Below are 23099 nucleotides of genomic sequence, written 5' to 3'. Positions count from 1 at the left end.
ATTGTTATAAAAAAAATTATTTGTTTTCGGTGATTGATTGAAGCCGGATAAGAGGGATAATTTATCTTAATAATTCATTCGTATTAATATTTATACTTTTATAATGAAAGTATAAAAATTTAAAATTATTTTTGAATACTGTAATTCTGATCAGCGTTCGTAAGTACTATATTGAATTTAAAATATTAAAATTATTCTTTATTAAAGAATGAATTTATTAAACTATATTATATTGATAACAATGGAATGAGTGCGAATAGACATTAATGTCTTGCATTATTAGGCTATTTGAATTATGTTTTATAGAATCATTTTTTTTTTTTATATTCATACGAATTTATAATATTAGTAAATTTTTATAAACGGGAAATTTATTTGAATTTTTTTACAAATGTTACTTTTATATGCATTAAGGATATTGTTGAAAATTTTAAAATTTTATTACTTTTTCATACTGAAATAAGTTCATAATATACAAGTTAATTATTATTAAGCTAATAATGCTAAGCTTTGCTTTTTATTATAGAAAGATAAATATTTTTAACTCTGTAATTTTTAATTATATTTTCTTTTAAGACCATTATAATAGTATTATTTGCAAAGAAAATGTAATGATATACGCGAAGTAAGGAAATATTTTTATAAAAATAACAAATATTTATATTGATTTCCTTTTTTGTAATTAGTTATTATTATTGTTGAATGATTGATTTTGTAATTTGCATGCATATAAGATATTATTTGTATGTACATAATGACATTAAGTTATGAAATATACAAATAACCAAAAAGTGAAAGAAGAAGAGAGAAGCAAGGAAAAAAGTGTATACAGCAAGGACCAACTTGGAGATTGTGGAAGCTACCAGCTGATTGACAGACTGCATGGTTTCTGAATCAGGTGAATTCAGGGCCAAATCAACATTTGTAACATAAGAAAAAAATATTTCCTTTTGTTTGTTTTCAGTGCTATACTCAGTCATAAAATATTCTTAAGAAAACTATCAAAAATTAAAAATATATTGTATAATATATTTATCAATATAACAATATTTATATTGTATATGGTACTATTGGTGAGTAAAATATGCAATATAATGGTTCAATGAATAAAATCATTATATAATTTTTATGTTCATAATGTATTTGAAGTTATAAATGTTGATTTATTTATTTTTCGTTTTTATGACATATTAGACAATAATTTGATAATAGGTAATTTTATTCTTTTATCTTTTCAGCTTTACTATAAAGGTTTTAATTTTTTATAGCACTTTCATAGTAAGCAAAAGAAATGGTAAAATCAACTTTTTTTTTAAATAAATAATATTTAGATGAAATATAATGTACTTTTTGCTCTAGAATTAATGAACATATATATAATTAAAAATAAAATAACATACTTAACAAAATGTATTTATGTCAAAAAATATGAATAAAAATTGTAAACTTCATGAAATGAACCTAAATTTATAGGATATAAATAATTGTATAACAATTTTTTGTTCTATTTTAAATTTTAATAATTTATAAATTAAAAAATTCATGTAGAATTGATTTTTTATAAATCAAATGTAATGCATAATTTATGACTTCGGAAAATTTTAATAAAAATATAAATATCTTTTGTAAATTTTTTGTCAGCAGGTATCCTGGACCATCTAGCCAACGTTTTGGTAGTCCTTTACGAGATGTGCCTCACAAAAGATTTGATGATGTTGCACCTCCTGGAACAGAGGGCTACTATGATCTTTCACCACCAGGTGTAGAACTTTCTGAAAGATCTTTACGTGATGATCGTGATCGACGTTTATTAAGAGATCAAGAAGATCGTGAGCATTCTCTTAAAGATCATGATAATGAAGATCGAGATAGATTATCTTTGAGAGAAGACAGGTATAAAGCTAATTTAAGTATTTAGATAACAATAAATTTTAATTATTAAATGATAAATAAAAGTATACAAAATTAAGAATTTTTTGTTTGTTTTTTTCCAGAGGACGTGAACGAGATGATCGGTTACGTGAAAGAGATGACAGAGATAGAAGAATTTTAAATAGAGATCGCGAAGATCGTGAAAGACAAGGAATATCTAGAGATCACGATGATAGAATACGAGAAAAAGATGATCGTGATAGAAGAGAAAAAGAAAAAGAACGAGATGATAGACATACTAGAGATCGTCGAGAAGACGATAGACATCTAGACAAAAAAGATTATGATAAAGATCGGTATGTATATGTATATTTCATTTAATTATTTGTATGATATGTTATAAAAATATAGTTTATATTATATTTAATATATTATTAATATATTATTTATTTTTATAATAATGAAAAAAATTAATTATATTATTACATGTTATTTAAATAGTATAATGGAATTGATTTAATTTTATTATAAAACCAAAATCATAACATTATTATTATTTTAGTTATAGAGAAGAAAGAGATCGGCACAAACAAGATGATAAAAATCGTTCTCGTGAAAAAGATAGACGTGAACGAGATTATGAATCTGAAAAAGATAGAGATCGACATGAACGTTATGAAAGACGTTCCATGGAAAGAAAAAAGAATAGAAAAAGTCCGACACCTTATTCACAGAAATCTAGAATAGATACGAAAGATGTATCGCCTGAACGTACAAAGAAAAAAGAAAAAGATCATGAAGAAAAGAATGAGGAAAAGAAAAAAGAGAAAAAAATTAAAGAAAAGAAAAAGAAAAAAGATGATGAAAAAGAAAAGAAAAAGAAAAAGAAAAAAGAAAAGAAATCAGGACAAAAAGAAATTGCAAAAGATGAGTGTACTAAATCAGCTGAACATGAAGAATTAATAGTAGAAAATAAACAAGAGAGTATATCACCTACAAAAACTGATGTAATAAAACCTGTTAATGAAGATGAAAATATCGATAGTAGAATAGTTTGTATTTCTACCGAAAATGCTATTGAAGAATCAATTAAAGAAGAATTTGAAGATAAATCTTTAGCCATGAATCCAGAGCCCCCAGAATTTCATGAAACCAGTCCAGAAAGAATTGATCATACTGAATTTGGAACAAATCCTCCTAATCCTAATTTTAAGCCAATTCCAGAATTAAAATCTGAAATCAAACCTATTGATAGTCTTTATAGTGGATTAGATGATGCAGAAATAAATACTGTAATAACAGAAAAATATTCTTTACTTTCAGAAAATGAAACAGAAGATAAAAGTACTTTATTAGAAGAAAAATCTCCGAAAAAAGATGAATTTTTAGCTCCAATGCCTGAACTTTCTAAATGGGAAAGAGATGAAACTACAGAAAAAACAGATGATGTGTGCGAATCTCCTATAGAAAAAATACAAATAGATGAACCTAAATCTACAAAAGTAGTTACATCAGAAGTATTAAAAAGAGCAGAAAATGCTATTTTTCAAAAAGCCATTAATGCTATTAGACCTATTGAAATTAAAAAGATAAGTGAAAGTAGGAAAATACTATATCAGAATCCAGAGCCTAAAGTACTTGAAGTTGAACCTAATAGAGAACCAAGAAAAAGCGTGAACGTTACTATAAATGTAGGAAGAAACGAAAGAAATGTTGAAATTACAGAACCAGTGAAAAAAGCTAAATTAGATCGAACAAAATTCAAACCTGTTCCAGAAACTTATTCACCTACAAGACTTTCTGCCAAAGAAAGATTAGGTGAAAAAGTGGATGAAAATAAAGAAAGAAAAATTAGTCCTATAAAAAGCTTTTTAGATAGACGCGAAACAAAGAGTGAAAATCAATCTAGAAGTCGATCTCCTAGAAATACGAGAGATAAAAGAATTTCTCCATTATTAGATAGACGAGTTGATTCATCATTATCTTTACCAGGAAGCGAACGTAAAGTATTTCTTGATGATAGAAAACGAGATAATAAAGATCGAGGTGATCGTTCAAAAGAAAGAAATGATTTTAGAAATGAACGACATGATATAAGATCTGAAAGAGATCTAAGAATTGATTCTAGAGGAGATTTTAGATCAACCCGTAACGATTCTAAAGGGGAAAGAATAGATAAAGATAGAGAAAAAGATAGAGATAAAGAAAGAAGAGGAAGAACACCATCTTGTACATTTAAAAGAAATGATATTCCAAAGATAGGTCTTTTGAAGAATAGAGAAGAAGAAGATGATAGGCGTAGAGATAAAAAAACGAAAGAAGATAAAAAAAGAAAAAAAGAGCATCGAAGTAGAAGTAAATCCAAAGAACATAAGAAACGAAAAGAAAAAAAACATAAAAAAGATAAAGATAAAAATTTAGAGAAAAAACAAAAGCATAAAGAAAATATTGTTTTAAAAGACAAACCTGAAAATAATGAAACTAAAATAAATTATGAAAATCCTGAACCTCCTGTTACGGAACCTATAAAAAAACAAAGAAAGAATCCAAGACTTGTATCCGATCGTAAACGTAGTATGCTCGATGAAGCTAGTTTTGAACCTGATTATAGTGCTTCAGATTCAGAATCGGATGGTGAAGATGGTAAAGTAATTTCATTGCCTGCTAAGAAACTTAAACTTGATGAACCAGATATGGAAAAAGAAATGGACATTAAATCTCTTAAAAAACGATCAAAATCTACAAGTAGTGAAGATTCATCTAGTAGCACAGATACTTCAACTTCTGATTCTGATAGTTCTGATGAATCACACAAGAAAAAAAAGAAGAAACATAAAAAACATAAGAAAAAGAAATCTATAAAAAAAGAGAGTAGTTCTGATTCAGATTCATATTCAGATTCGTCAGAAACAAGTACTGATGAAGAAAAGCATAAAAAGAAATCAAAAAAATCAAAGAGTAGGAACAAACAAACAAAAAAAAAGAAAAAATCAAAGCACAAATGACATCATTAGATGTCTTTAATATTTTAAATTCTGACAGTAATTTTTCTTTATGAATGCTTTTTAATGTAAGATCCTCTGCCAGAATTATTTACAATTATATACATAAAATTGAAATTGTTATCTGATATCTAAGAAATGATGTAGATGTTTTATTCTATATTTATAATATTATATCAGTGTTCAAAATTAATTTGAACATATTAAATTTGAACTAATTCATTACTTATTATTAATAGTTAATAATTTTTGAAGATTGAAAAATTTAATAAAATAAGGAATGGGTAACTAAGTACGACATTTAACTTGTATTTAATTTTGAAAATTATTAAGGCCTTTACATAATTGTCCATATTCTAATTACACCTCTCAAATGCTGTAAGTAAATTCATTACAATAACTGATGTACATTATAGCATTCAGTAGATAATATCTTTAAGGGAATCCAATACAATACTTTTAGAGAACAGCAATTATATTTAAGATCTCCAATATCTCTGCATTATATTGTACTTTCATAATCTAATGTCAATATGTAAAAGACGTCATGAAATAAAAAGACGAAATTCTTTTAATTCATTCTTGTTTTCGTTTTACAAAATATTAGAAATGATATAATAAAACTATACATATTCTATAAAATTTTTAAAAAGAAAATTTAAATAAATCACTTAAATTTTAATTTAATCATAAAATTTGAGTTTGAAAACATATATTTTTTTTTTGTTTATTCACAATATGTGTGTTTAGTACTTAGTCTTAAATTTTTATTCATATTATACCAATATATAATTTCATATATTTATGTACTTTTTAAATTCTTAAATGTTTCTATAATATTACACAGCAATGGTAATTTTGTACTATTCTCACTTTCCTTTAGTCCTAAACTTTGCAAAAGCAAAGACCTATCAAGAGGTTGCTTTGATAAGTCACATTCTAAAATAAAGATTATTTTTAAGTACATAATTTTGTAAAAAAATTAATTTCTGTAATATATTATATTGCATATAAAGTACATTATTAAATACCTGAAATAAATACAGTAGAGCTGTACTTATATCCCATCCAATCTAAATATTCTCTGATAAGTTCATTTAAAAATATAATATCTAGAGGTGGCTTTGGAAGCTTTGTTTTATTTCCTTTATTTGAATTATCTAATAATTTTATAACTTCTGTGCGCATTTCAGCTTTTATACGACCTAGATCTCCATCAGCTTTAAGTGATTCTCTGACTGCTGAAATAAATTTAGAAACAAATTTACTAATTAAAGAAAATTTAATATAAGTATAATTAGATGAAATTAAAATTCTAAAATATAAATATTTTTTGATTTTAATACTTATTTTTCTATTCCAGAAAATAAAACAATATTTATTATAATAACATTTGTTATTCCCAAATTCATTTCTTTAATAATAAGAATTATACAATTAATTATAATATTACTTATTAATTTTTGTTATGTAAATAACATTCACAGTTGGAAAAGAAATTGAATAATATAAAAAAACTATATAAGTTACTTATATAAATTTTATATTATATTAATAGGAAATACTATATGTATATAATAAAAATTAATTAAAAACAATTTATAGATTAATTATATATAATAAAATATTTTTTAATTAAATATTATGAATATTTTATATTCATTTTCAATTTTAATAAATACCATTAATTAAATCCTTCTCCGTTGCCATTTTATCATTACATTTATAAACAAAGAAAGAAAGAATTTTGAAATAATATATATAGATATTATTAATGATTTAAATTTTTGTCCATTGATAATAGTGTATGATATATAATTCAAAGCTATTTTCAAGTATATATGTTGACTTCATATAGAAATGCAATATTTCAAAATAAAATTTTTTATTTTATCATAAAATAAAATAAAATATTTAAAATTTTATTTTTCAATATAATATAATCAAATTAAATTAAAATTTTTATTAATTGAATTAATATCTTAAGATAATTAATTATTTCTATTACAATAAAATATGTACTTTATAAAACAATTAGCAATTAATATAATTATAATTCTTATTTCAAATGTCAAAAATTTTAATTTCTATAAAACAATATAATTTAATTATAAAGAAGAAAAAAATATTGATATTTCTAAACTATAATTCAAATTTAAAATATAAAAATTTATTGTATTTTATTTATGGATATATATATATATATATTTCTTATTATATTTTAATTTATGATTATTTTTTATATACTAGTAATTTATTGTAATTGATGTTCATGTTAGTAAATTTTTGAACAAACCTTAATTTAGGAGCCTCATGGCCTATTTTATCCCCCTTCTGTTTCCCAGTTCTCTACCGTCGTCTTTATTCGTCCTTGCTAAAGTAACGTCTTTCTGCTAGTTTGACGTTCATTAGATAAGCAAGTTTGTTTCGTACGGTTTTGGTTTATTCTAACTATCAAATTACTTGACATTATAATTTATTTTTTCATCTGTATGCCTTGCGTACGTTTTCATCTTTTAAAATTTTCCATGAGTAAGTTATTTATTGATTTGGCACAATACTTTATAACGTCAATATCCATGATTACTTACATATGAAAATCAGTATAAAATGTATTTATTTGAAATTAGTATTTTTTTTATAAATATTTAAGAAATATTAATAAATAAATTTTTCCAATTTTATTACTATAAATAATAGCAAAATTTATATATTTTTTTATTTAATTTGATTTTTAATTGGTTTATTATTTTAGTTATTACAAGAATTGGACATATTTTTTTCAATATTTTTTAATTCTGTTTTAATATAATAATTAATATATAATTAATAATATAAAATATTTAGTTAATGCATATTTATATTACAGATGTTTCTATAGTCTTCCTACAATTGTTGGTAATGCAAATACTTTTCTTTATTTCAATGTCCACAAGATGGTATTTGTCTTCAAGTTTTAATTTTAGCTGAGAATAGAAATGTGAACAATGACAAGATATTTACAAGTGACATTTAATATTCAATTTAACATCTCTTATGAATAAGTATGAATTATAATTAATTTAAATTATATTCATATAATATGGAATTTTAATTAAATTGAATTTGAATTATTTTGATATTACAGAGTAAGACGAAATTGATTTATCTTGGTGGTGATGCGGGGATGTGGATCTGTTTTGATCCTATAGGAAGCCGAGAAGGCTGGCGTGCTTTTATTTTATTTTGCATATTTCTTTGTTGGACTTCTTTTGGTATTGATGGCAGTTTAACAAATGCAGCTGCATTTAATGTCCCTCATAATACTGTTACATCAGATATATCACTACCACTTTCAACACATCATGAAGATGACGAATGTAGGAATGTGACTACTGATAAAGCTAGTATGTATTACATGATTATATTATATAAAATATATATATAATTGCAATAATATAGTCATTTTTATATTTTTATAAATATATTTAATAAATTTTTTCTTTATGTAATGAAATATGAAAATAAAAATATGAAATATTTTTATTATAAATTTTTTGAAATAATTTTAAATATAAGAGATAATATATTTAACATTTTATTCTTAAAAATATTATTACTAAATTATTTTATTTAAATTTAAATTAATTTTATTGAATATTTGAAAAAAAAAAATACTTCACAGCTACTGGTCTATCAGTGATCAATCAAGGATCTGGTTCTCCTCATTCGCCAATAGTGCCTCCAACTTTTCTGTACGGAGTTCTTACCTGCCAACCATATCAAGGAATTTCTGTGAACCACATCTATTTTCAACTAGCAAATGCCTTCTTTCTATTGTCACACCTTGCACCAAGTGGCATACATGGCGTACTTTATTTAAGGTGCACTCTGCTCGTGGGCTGTGCCTTTCTTGCTTTGTGGGGCTGGACAATAGCTTGTTGGCTGGATGCTGCTCTGTGGAATGCTCTGTTTGTTGCCATCAACTTCGTCCATGTATGCACGCTTCTTTACAAGCTCAGGCCTATCAAGTTTTCAAGGGAAATTGAAGAGGTAAGCTAAGAGAATTAAAAGGATTGATAATTTAATTTAATCATAGAATATTTTTTGTATATACATTCGTGCGTACATGCATGCGCACATATGTGTAATACATTTGAAACATAATATTTGAATTTATTATAAAAATATTAAATGTATGAATAAAATATACATATATTTAAGAAACATTTAATATATATTTAAAACAAACAAAAATAATTATATCTTATTATCAAATATATAAATAAAAAATATAAGTTTCCATTGTTTTCTATAAATGATTATTTCCAAAAATTATATAAATTAATATAATTAATATTGTATAATAGAAATATATTCTTGTAAGTATTATTTAAGTAAAGTATCTGCTCATTTTTACATCAATTTTTACATATTTAGATCTAGAAAAATATTAATCATAGTTTTGTTTTTCTATTTTTTTTACAATATATATTATTTTTTCTAAGTGATATAATATTTTTGTTTTAGCTATCATAGATAGATATGTATATTAGAATCTTTATTATAGTGAATTGCTTGTACGTATGCTTGGCTATAGCATTCGCATTAGATTAAAAAATAATAGTAATTTTTCTTTTTGCACTTTTATATATTTAACTTATATATTTAAATAATTTAATTTTGTTATAACATCAAATTTATGTATATAATATGACATAATATAATGTTTTTGTGATAATTATAATTTAATATAATATAATTTAACATTAATAATAATTTAATATGTATATTTAATAAAATATTATATATTTTTTAAATTAATATTTAACTTATCATTTGATTCATTAAAAATATAATAAAAACAATTTGATTATATTATTTTAATTTAATTAATTTAATTAATTTTAATTTATTTTAATTTAATTTTATTAAAAAAGTTATTAAAAAAATAATATATAAAATATTTGTTTATAAAATAAGTGTATTCTTTTATTTGTTATATTACTTTTGCAATTAATAATAAAATTATATAAATTTCATATTTCATTTTTTTCACACAGGTATATATCGCAGTATTCCAGCCATTGAGAGTATCACGTCACCAATTCAGAAAAGTATTAAATTGTATGAAGATTATTCGACAATTGAAATATCAAGAAGTTTATGCCCAAGAAAAAGTGACCAAAGTTGATTCTTTATCTTTAGTACTTTCTGGAAAGTAAGTTCATATTATAAATAACTATTTATCTTTATATTTTATATTTAGTTTATTTAAATTATAATTATATTATTTTTTAAACTTAAACTTACCGAAGTAAGCTTATACAAATATTTATATAAATAATATAAATAATTTAAACAAACTTTATTGTTGTTTTTTAAAAAATAAAATATGGAATAAGCAGTGAGTGTTTATTCCAATGAATGTTTTCTATAAACAGTAACAAATTAATTTAATTAATTTAAAAAATATATAATATACAATATATTATATATTCAGAAATTTTAAATAAAATTGATATTGTTTTACATTAAAATAAATATTTTTTAAATTAAATAAAAAATAAATAGTAAAAATAAAGAAATATTAAAGTTTAAAAAAGTATAATAAGTGATATATATAAACTGCAATACAAATTTTAATAAATAATACTCTTAATTTAAAAATGAAAAATAGTAAAAAATCTAAGTTTTTTAAATAAGTTTCTTTTAATATATTCCTTTAGGTTAGTAGTTTCGCAAAATGGAAGAGCATTGCACATTGTCTTCCCACATCAGTTCCTGGATTCTCCAGAATGGTTTGGTGTCTCTACAGACGAGTACTTTCAGGTTTATACACTTTTTTGGATTTTATCTATAAAAAAAAATTGAAAATAATTTGATCATGGAAAATTAAATTAAAAAATTAAAAAAAAATTTTTAATAAGATTTTATTTTCAAAAAGTTTAATGAAAATTATTTGAGATACTTGGATATCCAAACAAATTTCTTATCAAATACTGGATTATAATAAAAAATTACGTATATTCGAAACACACACACATTCTCTCTCTCTCTCTCTCTCTCAAATTTGTTCCAGGAACGAGATTCTTAGTTATTTCATTAATATTATGAAATAATAAAATATTTTGTTAATTTTTGACTTTTGAGGTATTTTGTGGGCATTCTTTTATAGATATACAAGTGTGTATTTTAAGTATTTTATTTGAATATAATTTTAAATACTTTAATCTAAATCTAAATATTCTACTTTAATTTTTTTTTATTTCACTTTAACTTATTTTTATCTTAACTAGAGATAAATTTTATTTGATAAAGATTGATATAGATAGATAATTATTAATAGATTTGATAATTTTAAATAAAATAATTATGTTCAACTACAAATATAATAAAGATATTAATCTGTTTCATATATATGCAAGATATTTATTTTATCTAAATATAATAAAATATCTTTTATGAAAAAAATATATTTATGAAAGTTGTTTTATATAATTATGATTTTATTTAAAAAAACTCACTAAAGTCACTTTCATGATTTGCACATCTATTTATTAAAATCTATTAATATTACATAGTGTATCTTAATGCTTTATATCAAATAATTTTTGTAAGAATTTTGTTTTTTTTATAACATTCTTTCATTAAAAGATATTTCATATTTAAATAAAATATATTGTATATTTTATTATTATGCTATATATAATGCAATTTATTTGATTATCTATAATTTAATCTTTTTGATATAAAATTAGAAGTATATAAGGTAAGATATTTGTAGTTTGTATTTGTAGTTGATAAGCCTCTATATATCACAGGAAATTTTATATATCATATAAAAAAAAAATCAATGAATTTAATTTCGTTTTAGTGACATAATTAATTGATAATATGATAGATTTATATCATTTTATTCCAAGATTTGGAAAACTTTGAATGTATATATATGTATATATATTGCAATTCATGATAAAAATGTACATATGGACATTTTAATAATCAATTTTTGGATCATGTAAAATAAAGTTAAAAGTACAAAATTTTTCAGAAAAATTAAATAAATTTTTACATGTTAAATCTTATTTCTTTATTTTTAATTAAAAAATTAAAAAATATGAAAATATAATTGTATTATTATTAATGATCATATATTATAGAGACATAATAATTATTTTAATATTTATTTTATTATTTTTGTTATAATTAAATTTATTATCATTGTATATCATATATTTATTGATATTTTATTATTTTAATTTGTTTTTCTCAGAAATAAAATTTCATATGAGAAAAATTTATAAAATATTATATATTTTTCTTATAACATAATGATAAATTATAATTAATAGTTTTAAAGTAATTATTTCTTTGAATAGGTATCAATAACTGCTATGGAAGAATCAAGGATATTATTATGGCATAGAGACAAGTTAAAATTAAGCATAATTAGTGATCAATTTCTGCAGGCAGTGTTTGATCACATTTTGGGAAGGGATGTAGTCAAAAAATTGATGCAGGTATGTTTACATTAAAAAATAATATAAATTTCTTTTTCTAAAATAATAGTACTTATCAATGAATATGATATTATATTTTTGATATGATATAATATATAGGATTATGTTTACAATACAATCAAATAGAAATTTCTTATGAGGAATTAAAGTTATCAAAAAAATGTTTTAACAAAAGTTGTTGTTTTTTGTAGTTCAAAAGAAAATATTATACTGTGTAAATAATTTTTTATAGATCAAATAACAGAGATTTCAAAATTAATTTTATTTTTTTTAAATTAAATTATATAATTTTGCATTAATTTATTTATGATTAGTTCTATTTCTTTAGAACAACTTTTGTAAACAGATATATAAAAATAAAAAGCATGCATTTTTTTATTAGCCGTTATATTATCAGTTAATTGAAGACAAAATATAATATATATATTATAATATAATATATAATATATATAATCTATATAATAATATATAATATATATATAATATAATATATAAATGATGTAGACGAGATCATATTAATTATTCAAATTGAATCAAAAAAAAAAAATAAATAAATAAAATTAAAATTTTTTTATTATTTAAAAAAACTCAAAATAAAATTGTATATTAAATATGATATGAATTGTATAATAAATTTGAAAGAATATATTATATTATATATATATATATATATTATATATTGAATTAATATAATTTAATAAATCATTTTGGATTTATAAGACAGATAAAAATTTAGATAGAAAAATTATTTATATAATTTATTGATATAAATAAATAAAATATTATTTTAATGATTAAATGATAATAATAGTTGTATATAAAACACATATATTATGTATAATTGATAATACTATATATGTATATTTAAAAATATTTTTTACTTAATAGTATACATATTATTGCTATAAATATAACATAATGAATTAAAAAATTAAATTTTATATATTGATCTTTGCATTCAGCAAACTTAAATTTCTAAAATCAAAATTATTTCAAGACCATAATATATTATGAAATACAATAACATAACATTTTGATTGATCGTAACATTTTTAAATTATGATTATTTAAACATTTAAAGATTGCTAATTTTGAAATTTATAAAATAAAAGAATCTTGAAAAAATATATATATATTTTTTTTTTTTTTACTTATTAGTTTAAATAGTATAATTTTATTCTAAGAAATTTTTTTTAATGAAATAAAGATATATATTCTATTTCTTATGCTATTCTGTTTTTTTGACATTATATATATATTTAGATATGTTTAATTGTATAAAGAATTTACTTATTTGTACATAATTATTTTGATAGGTTAGTGAAACAATGGCTGCTAGCAGTCATCAACAGCAAAATGGACAAGTAATTGGTTTAGGTGGTATTGGAGCCTTAGAAAATGATCCTGACACCAAACTTTTTGTTGTGAAAAAGACTGGTGATAGTCAAGGTATTACTGCCCTCATCAGTCGTCAACTTCAAGGTAAGTCTTTTTTATTATTGCATTTGTAGACAACAAAACAATTATTTTTTTTATTTATATATAAATTCATATATATCAAAAAACAACACATCTAAATAACAATTAATTATTAATTTTTTAAATATAAATCAATATTAAAGGAAGTTTTCATTTTCATTTTTATAATAATGTAACTTCTAATAATATATTGAATATTAATATATTCATAGGATATTTCTAAAGAATTAATTCTAGAAATTAAAACAAATGCCAAAGTTGATATGTAAAAATATTGGTTTATTTATTAAGTTATTAGCAATTTAAGTTTAGATGAAGTAAGAGAGAAACAATGACATGGTAACATAATAGAAATAGGGATGTTTTATTTTATCCATTTTGTTTTATTTAAAATAAATAATTTCAATTGTTTATAATTTAATAAAGAAACCATAATTAATATTTTTGGTATATCAACTTTTATATTTATTTTAACATTTATTGAGCTTCTAAAGATTCATGAATAAATTAATAATTTTAAAATTAAAATATTTTTAAAATTATTGATTATATCGAAAAATATTTCAGATAAAAGTTTAATAATTTTGGAGATGATATTTGATATATTTAAAATTTTATATATATATATTTTATTTATATATTAATGCAGAAGAACATTCAAAAATTTATATTCCATATATTTTTAATCATGGAATCATAATTTTTAATGTATTAATCAATATAATTGTTATATTGTTATATTGTCTTTATAAAAAAAAACTATTAGATCATTTATAAAAATTAAGCAATCTAATTATAAAAATTAAATTTAATAAAAAAGCTTTTATTAAGTGAGAAAATATTTTATAAAATTATATATTTAATAAAAAAAGCATGAACAGAAGAATATTTGTTTGTTCTTTATCTTTCATATAATAAGCTTTGCAAAATTCAAATTAAAACATTTAAATAATAATAATAGTAATAATTTTTTATTAAAATGACTTAATAGTTTTTTACAAACAATAATAATCTGAATTGATTAATATATTAAAAATGATTCCATTTAAAAATATAAAGTTAAAGTATGATTTTTTGGAATAATGAGAAAGGTATCTGATGGCTTGAAAGCTTATATTATAAGAATTATAATAGTTGTGATCTGGATTGCAAATTCATAATATTTTAAGATATTAACAAAAATTATTACTATTGTCACATTGAATTTTGCATATATGTATATGCATCTATGATAGCATGTTTATTATTTCTATAAATTATGGTCGATACTTAAAATAATAATATAAAATATAATGAAATTATTAGTTAATATCAATAAGTAAATATAATTCAGTATCTATCCAATATTCCACGATGCAGGAGATCTACAAGAGATTTAAAGAATGCAAAAATAAAATATAAAACATTTATATGATTGAAATTATAATGATCGATGTAATACTAATATGTAATATGAAGTTGATATAATCAATGTAGCTTGTATTGATATTAAATATCCTAATTTAATTTACCCGTTATAAATTTTAATTGCCATCACGATATTTACAAAAAATAATAGATAAGCTGCAATATTGATAATATATTGACGTATATGTTATATATTCAATATGATTACTAATTTTGTTAATCAATCTATCTAAAACTATAAATTTGTAGCAATTATCATAATTCTATAATATAAGTTTGCAATTATGATTCTAATTAGATATTTGAAACTAAAATAGAACTAAAAATTTTTGAATGTTCTTTATGTAACAATTACATAAAATTTTAAATATATCAAAAAATAACTCTTTCAAAAATATTTTAGCTTTTGCTTAAATCTTTAATATCTTAGATTATTAGTCCTATATCTATATCAATATATATATAATAGTAAACATATTCTTTGGAAAGATACTAATTTGAAATTTTGTGATTAATTTGAAATTTGAAGAAGAAAACATATAAAATTTTAATTTTGGTTATTTATTTGTTTTCAAGATATTAATGAAAATTTTTGAGTATATATTAAATTCTGCTTATACATATATGTTCATAATAATAATAAATTAATATATAAATATTGCTTATCTACTGTTTTCTATAAATTTTTTCTATACATTATTATTATACATATTAATTTTATTAAAAATTATTTTATTTAAAAATATTTAGTATCTATGTACTATCTGAGTACTATCATTATAATTTCAATTGCTTAAGAGTTTTATATGATATTTTCACATTCTGTTAATATTCGAATTCCGAAGAATTTATGGAATATTCAATTCATATTGCAGACATATTGATATATATGATTATTACATGAAAATATTTTGATGTCCAAAAATTGTTCGAATAGACAGCATTCAATGTGTTAGTAATATAGGCAGTATATTTGATATATAATTTATCAAAAGATTTTTATTAATATTTTATAAATTAATAAATAAAACCGAAATTTTAAATTTTATATTTTGTTCCTTTCTTATCAATCTCTTAAATTTCAAATCAAATTGATTGTACATAAATTTCAAAAATAATCATCAAAACTATAATATGAAATATATACATATTTACAATATATACATATTTATATTAATATTTAAATTTTCTCATTATTTTATTTATAAACTGTATTTATTATATTCAGTGATTTATTAATTTAAAGATTTTTATAAAAAATTTGCAATTAATTTATGCATAAGTAATGTAATGACATATGTGCATTAACAGACATATATATATGGATAGTATATATACATGGTATATGGTATATATGGTATATACATGTAAGATGTATATATATCTTTAAAATGTGTTATTAAGGATATAATATTTCCTATAACTTTTTTTTTTAAAGAATTCTGTAAAATTAATAAAAATATGAATTTTATATACTTATGTACTTATGTATCATCCTTAATGATATCATTTTAAAAGTACATGGTAGTTTTAATTTGAATATTATTATGCAATTTAATAAAAGATTTTTATGCATTACAAAATATCGTTTCAAACAAAAATTTTATAGAAATTTAATTAAAATTCTTTTATCTGATATTATAATGTTAATATGTCATTATATAAATATTAATATTATTATTATCTTAAAGATTATATTATATTTCAAGAGAAAAATGAATAATGTTATTGATAAGTTTGATAAATTTTGAATAAGAAAAAAAACATTTATACTATAAATCTTTAATACTTGTTATTGATTTATGTATTTAAAAAATAGATCTTACAAGTATATATATATTTAAAATGGAAAAATAATTATTTTTTTATTTATTTTTCAACTTTATTTTAAAAAAAATATTCAAAGTGATTTTTTTTTTATAAAAATAATTACTAATTTATTTAAATTTATTATTACAGTTTTCATAATTATTACCATTGCATTTGAAAAATTTAATTTCTAATGCTACTTATGTTGCATTCATATGTTGTAATCACACAAATAATGAGCACAGAAAGTTATAAAAAATTAATAGAAAATAATTTATCTTTATAATTAATATTGGTATAAGTATTGTCTTTAATAATAAAAAGAATATGATGCTAATATAGTGAAATATTATATTTCAGAAAAAATGTTATCACTTTTTTAAATATATATACTATAATTAAAAATATATAATACTATAATTAAAAATTATAGTCACCAAATTTTTTTCTAATAAATTAATGAAATAATAAATGAACCAAGACTTGAAATGATTTATCAAACATATAAAATTTATTAGATTTTTTTATGTGATTCTGTATAATTAATTCTGTATAATTAATTTCATATATAATTTAGAATAAATCCAAATACACTGCGTAAATTATATTATATAATTTATATTGTATTAAATAATATTTACAATAGGTTTAAGTATAATGCATAATTATATTAATGCATAATTATATTAATTCCATTATTAATAATACATATAATTATATTAATAATCTAATATTCCAAATCTAATCACTAATTTTTAATTTTAAATATAAATATATATTTATAAATATTAGAAAAAATTAAGATTTTATAAAGAATTTGTTTTTTGTAAATAAATTTTATTTTTGAATATTTAATTAAATATATTATCATTAATTATATTGGATAAATATTTTTCAAAATTAAAAATAAATTTAAAAATATTTTTTATATTCTTATTATTTGATCTTGTTTTTTTTGTATTTTAAAATTTTTTTTTGTAATTTAAAATTTTTTATAAAATAAAATATAAAATTTATAGATTTATAAATTATAATAATTAAGAATATTCAATTTAAATATGAAACGATATTTTGTATGTAGTAATTGTAATATAGTTATTTTCATGTATAATACTTTTTATTTTTTTTTACATTTAGGCATGAGCATGAATTATATGTAATAATATAATTTTATAAATGCAGATTTCAGAATTTATCATAAATGATACAATTTCGAAATATTTTTATAGTGATAACAAGATGTTTCATTAATTTTCAGCATTTTCTCGCTCTATTATAAAAAAAATATAGGCAGATACACTTAAAAATAATTCGTGATATCGTCATTTCATGTAAATTATTATAAAAAATTTTAATGTTCGAGTTTTCGCATGGAAGATAATAAAAGTTCAGTTTTGAAGAAAGAAAATTTATTCTTTTCTAAAACTTACGATTTGCGAAGAAAAAACTGAACAACGTGAATATATATTGCAATAGATTCTCTTTTATTTTTAACTTTAATCGATTTTTTTATCATGTAAAATGATGTACATGATATAATAATTTTTTATGGGAAAATATAAAAAATTGATTCATGGAAATTCGATATTAGATTAGTAAAATAAATAAGTAGTCAGATAGTATTTATAATAAATAAAATAAAAATAAATATATATACATATAATATACATAAAATCTAGATATAATATATATATAAATATATAGATAGAATGTAATATTATTAATATAATATAATATTAACATATAATAATAAGTAAATAATAATTGCTACAAAATCATGATTTTTTTTACATTTATTGATTAAAATGAAGACTAAACAAGAAAGAAGCTATAATTATTTTTGTTTGTTGATTAATTAATATTGAAACAAACTGAGTTAGCTAAAAATAAAAATAATACTGTTTCCCATATAATAAAAAAAATTATAGGATTATATATAAAAAATATATAATAATATATATATATATATAAATTATATATAGGATTATATATAAAAAAATTTGGTTATTTTAAAAATTTATTTAAAAAGACATATATAAAAAAAATCAAATGTTATCACTTTAAACTTTCTTTGAAATTATATCATCTATAATGGAATAGGATTTTAATTCATTTACTAATATTGAAAATAATTGAGATGATTCATTTTATATATGAAAAATAAGTTTTTGCATGATAATTGATGCATGTATTTGCTAAAGTAATAATATTAACAATGTAGATTCATAAATTTACTAGAACATGCAATATACACTTTTTATAATTTTGCATCAATTTTGATTTTGCTTTGGATAGAAGAGAGAATGCCGCTGCTGTACACGACTCAAGAAGTGTTGAACAACACTTTGCATCATATTAATCACCTACGTACACTTCCTTTACATCCTGTACAACACAGCAATGTTCAGTCTTCCTTATAATATTCTTGTGACACAAACTGTGCAGTAATTAGCACAAATTTGTACGTGATATATGTTATGTTTCTGCAATGGATATCCATAGTTATACAAATATCATCGGGTAACTTCATTTATTTTCTTCTGGTTATTATATTCAGGTGAGTTATTTTTGTGTCTATGTTTTCCTTACTTCATTTAATTTAATAGTATTAATTGTATTGTTATAAAATTACTATTAGATTTGATAAAATAAAATAATTTATTTAATGCCATGTTTAATATAAGTTTTTTTTTTAAAAGTTTATGTAAATTTACCTAAAATTATAATATGCAATTTTTCAGTATTATATAAAGTCTCTGTAATTATTGTATAATCGGATAAGAGATAATTATGAAAAATTAATTCAAAAGTACAGAATAAAATTTTTTCATATAAAAAATTCGTTTTTAAAAAAAACTTTGAAAATCAATCTAATAAGTAGTATATTAATTCTTTCAATTTGCTAAAAAGTTTGCTTTTTCTATTTATATTTGTATTTGTATAAATATAGTAATATTATTAATTGCTCTTTATCATTACTATAATAATAAATATAGATAAATTATTATTTGTAATAATGTAAAATAAAATTAAAATATAAAATAATATTATATAATATTATAAAATAATACAAACAGAAATTTGAAATTTGCACTTAGTAATATATATTGAATCAAGTTTCAAAGTTTTTTCGAAAACAAAGAAATATATAAGGAAAAGTTTTTTTTATTCTTTTGACTTATTTTTTCATTAAAAATTTTATATTAGAGACACTTTGTATATTATTATAAATATGATATAAATTTTCAATTTATGAAATCTAAAGAAAAAAATTTATTTTGGTATTAATATGTTATATATAATTATTTATTTTATAATGTTATATATAATTATTTATTTTCTTGTAATGATAATGATATATTTAAAATTATGATTTCTTAACTATTTTGTTCAAGATTTAATTTAATTTTTTTTATATATATATTTTTTATTTATTCATATTTAAATAAGTTTGAGTTTTATCTTGAAAATATATTGTATTGTAATTGTTCATAAGCACATTTTACACATATACATAGAATATATATACTATATATGCACATATCTTTAATATTTTCTTTAAATAAAATAAGAATATCTTACAAGGAAAGTTAAAATTATCAAAAAAATGTTTTAAAAAGAGTTATTTGATTCGAAAAAAACATCATACAATTCAAATTATTTTTTTAAATTGAAGAGAATTTTAGATCAACTTCATTTTTTGATTTTTTCATTTTTAATAGAATCATATAATTTGAATCCATTATTCGATTTATTTAAAAAAAATATTAATCTATTTAATGTTGAAAAACCCTTGATTTAATAGATATTTCAATTAAAAAATTCAGGAGTGAAAAGAATAATTGATAATTCTTCATAATTTATAGATAATAAATAAAAATAAAACATTTTCTTTATTAAACGTCGTTTCTAGTTAAATAAAACACTTAATATACAGTAGCCAGTAATATACAGTATATTATACACTAATTTTAAGTGATATTAAACAAGATCATTCAATAAGGAAAATGTATATATTTCATTTTTGTAACTGTTGATTGTTTTAATTTAACTAAGATTGTTTTAATAAAATAAAAATCACAGGCGATTGTTATCTTTTCATCTCTCAAATTCTAATAGTATAGAACCACAATATTTAAATTAAAATCTAATTTTCAACATAAATAGATTAATATTTTTTTATAAGAAATACTTAAATAGATTGATTAATGCAATTAAAATTATGTAGTTCTATTTAAAAAAAATGAAATTTTGATATCTCTTTTATTTGATCTACAAAAAAATTATTTCACTTTAAATTAATTAATAATTAATTTTGAATTAAGTTTTGTTAAACCATTTTTTTGTTAATTTCTCTTGAGATATTCAATCATATTCAACTAAATGATACACTTTATATATATTGATATATATTAATACATAATAATATGTAATAATGTAATATATTAATTTATATTTTAAATATTTAATTATGTAAGTGTATTATTATTTCCAAATAATAAAAAATATTTGTTATTCCCAAACAATAAAAAATTTATGTTTATTGCAGCAGCAGGAGATCCAAATGCATGGAGATTGGGAAGAATTGAAGAGACTGATCATGAAACACCTGTTTAATGAAATGAAAACTAGATGAATGTCATCCTCGACAGTCAATATAAACTAACACCAGTCTTTTTATATAACATAAAATAATGATGAAATATTTTCATCATTGGAAGATATAGTATGGTGTGCGTGGAACAATTAAACATTCTCTTGCCAATTAATAATTTTTCCCACTAGTCAAGTATGATTAACAATGGAAAAATTTCATTGTTTATAGAATAATGGTTCCATCCTAGTTTATATAAAGTGATATGACTATAAACATTACTTTATGCTTCCAATATATTATTGAATACTATTAAAACTAATTTAAATATGGCTGTTTATAATTCACACTGATTTTTTTTAACATGCATATGTTTAGTATTGATCAAGTAAGACTTTACATGTGTAATAAAATGGAGGTTGTTCAATCGCAGCGGCGTAACTTCTTTAATGAGAAATCTGTGATTTATTGGAAGTGGTAAAGAAAAAAATTAGGAAGGCCTAAATACTTGATTGTTTCCCATACCCAAATATAGTGCCTTTTTACTTGCATTTCATTTATTAATTTTAAAAAAAAAAAATTTATATATTACAATTATATACTAATTTATAAACTTATTCAATATCTTTTAAGAAAATTGCTGGTAGAAATCTAAATATTTTAGTACAATTACGATTTTTCATATTTTCTAAAATGGGACCATTTTCAATTAATCTTTATTTAAAAATTAATAGCAAAATAAACTTTGTTATATGTAATTGTATATATCTTAAATTAAATTATTATGTTACTTTCAAAAAATACTTATTTGAATTACAATGTATAAGAATTAATATAATTTTTACAAGTTTGATTATGATTTATTAATGATTGTCAGTGATATAGCTGCATTATTTTTATTAATAAATTTTAATATAATTATTATTATTGCTATATTAGATTTTTACAATAATTACTAATTAAAAAATTTTTCAACTTTGAATTATTTAATTATAATTTTTATTTTTGATTTAAATATTTGATTTATATAAATAAATTAATAAATATTTTATACATTAATATATAATATATAAAATATATGATACATATATATATATATATCAATTTACTGTTAGATTGAATATCATAATTTGTTTATATAATTTTACTTATAAACAAAGATTAATATAATATAATTAATATTCATAAATATATCAATATTCATAATTATTTTTAAAAATTATATACTCTCTTCATTTAGAATACTTTACTTGACAATGAATTTTTTAATTGGTTTTTTTTTTCTTTTGTAAAGAAATTGTTTTGTAAAGAAATATTTCTATTTATTTTTACATGATTATAATTATAATGAGTATGATTATAGAAATATTACTATTAAATTTTTGTTCTTATTGCTTGATTTTATTACATTTTATTAAAATGATTGAAATCTTG

General features: G+C 19.7%; 3 protein-coding genes across 11 annotated transcripts in view; 2 read left to right on the top strand and 1 right to left on the bottom strand.

Annotated features, from left to right (window-relative positions):
• Positions 1-5449, top strand: part of LOC100868551 (uncharacterized) — an 18844-nt gene extending 13395 nt beyond the window's left edge. The window contains exons 14-16 of one of the 4 annotated variants that reach the window (XM_086912497.1): positions 1645-1893; positions 1995-2228; positions 2435-5449. In XM_086912497.1, coding sequence (XP_086768623.1) covers positions 1645-1893; positions 1995-2228; positions 2435-4877 — 2926 coding nt within the window. In that variant the 3' untranslated portion in view covers positions 4878-5449. Of the gene's footprint in view, positions 1-1641; positions 1894-1970; positions 2229-2434 lie in introns of all 4 variants that reach the window. The other 3 variants (XM_086912495.1, XM_086912496.1, XM_086912494.1) reach the window with 3 other exon arrangements.
• LOC100868779 (centrosomal protein 20) lies at positions 5171-7174 on the bottom strand. 2 transcript variants are annotated; one of them, XM_012492920.3, is made up of 3 exons: positions 6557-7174; positions 5906-6115; positions 5171-5813 (listed from the first exon to the last, which is right to left on the bottom strand). In XM_012492920.3, exons 1-3 carry the CDS (start codon positions 6582-6584, stop codon positions 5677-5679), a joined length of 375 nt encoding a protein of 124 aa, XP_012348374.1. In that variant the 5' UTR covers positions 6585-7174; the 3' UTR covers positions 5171-5676. The 2 variants fall into 2 exon arrangements, with proteins under 2 accessions (XP_012348374.1, XP_012348375.1); XM_012492921.3 differs by having other exon boundaries at positions 5906-6112; positions 6557-7122.
• On the top strand, positions 7174-23099 carry LOC100868897 (popeye domain-containing protein 3). Of its 5 annotated transcripts, XR_015293396.1 has the most exons (11): positions 7252-7406; positions 7744-7772; positions 7841-7918; positions 8002-8260; positions 8539-8906; positions 9917-10074; positions 10583-10685; positions 12236-12376; positions 13693-13858; positions 19367-19628; positions 21621-23099. XR_015293396.1 is itself a non-coding variant. In XM_086912499.1 (9 exons), exons 3-9 carry the CDS (start codon positions 8041-8043, stop codon positions 21686-21688), a joined length of 1221 nt encoding a protein of 406 aa, XP_086768625.1. In that variant the 5' UTR covers positions 7174-7406; positions 7744-7918; positions 8002-8040; the 3' UTR covers positions 21689-23099. The 5 variants fall into 5 exon arrangements, 2 of the variants coding, with proteins under 2 accessions (XP_086768625.1, XP_031775488.2); XR_015293394.1 differs by having other exon boundaries at positions 7174-7406; positions 7744-7918; XR_015293395.1 differs by having other exon boundaries at positions 7174-7406; positions 7744-7918; positions 21624-21995.

The sequence above is a fragment of the Apis florea genome, unplaced genomic scaffold, assembly GCF_048593485.1.
Source record: "Apis florea isolate Af1SG1 unplaced genomic scaffold, ASM4859348v1 contig_3391_pilon, whole genome shotgun sequence".
In the NCBI taxonomy this organism is placed as follows: domain Eukaryota; kingdom Metazoa; phylum Arthropoda; class Insecta; order Hymenoptera; family Apidae; genus Apis; species Apis florea.
The sequence above is the reverse complement of the archived record's forward strand: the minus strand, read 5'-3'. Positions and strand labels throughout refer to the sequence as shown.

What these genes read in the sequence shown, in the direction of transcription:
- LOC100868779 (XM_012492920.3), bottom strand. Translation starts at nt 6,584, where the DNA reads ATGGCAACGGAGAAGGATTTAATTAATG. An exon ending in GGAGAAGGATTTAATTAATG is followed by an intron (nt 6,116 to 6,556) that starts GTATTTATTAAA and finishes AATTTATTTCAG; the next exon opens with CAGTCAGAGAATCACTTAAA. An exon ending in CTCTACTGTATTTATTTCAG is followed by an intron (nt 5,814 to 5,905) that starts GTATTTAATAAT and finishes TCTTTATTTTAG; the next exon opens with AATGTGACTTATCAAAGCAA.
- LOC100868897 (XM_031919628.2), top strand. Translation starts at nt 8,041, where the DNA reads ATGTGGATCTGTTTTGATCCTATAGGAAGCCGAGAAGGCTGGCGTGCT. An exon ending in TCTTTAGTACTTTCTGGAAA is followed by an intron (nt 10,075 to 10,582) that starts GTAAGTTCATAT and finishes ATATTCCTTTAG; the next exon opens with GTTAGTAGTTTCGCAAAATG. An exon ending in CTACAGACGAGTACTTTCAG is followed by an intron (nt 10,686 to 12,235) that starts GTTTATACACTT and finishes TTCTTTGAATAG; the next exon opens with GTATCAATAACTGCTATGGA.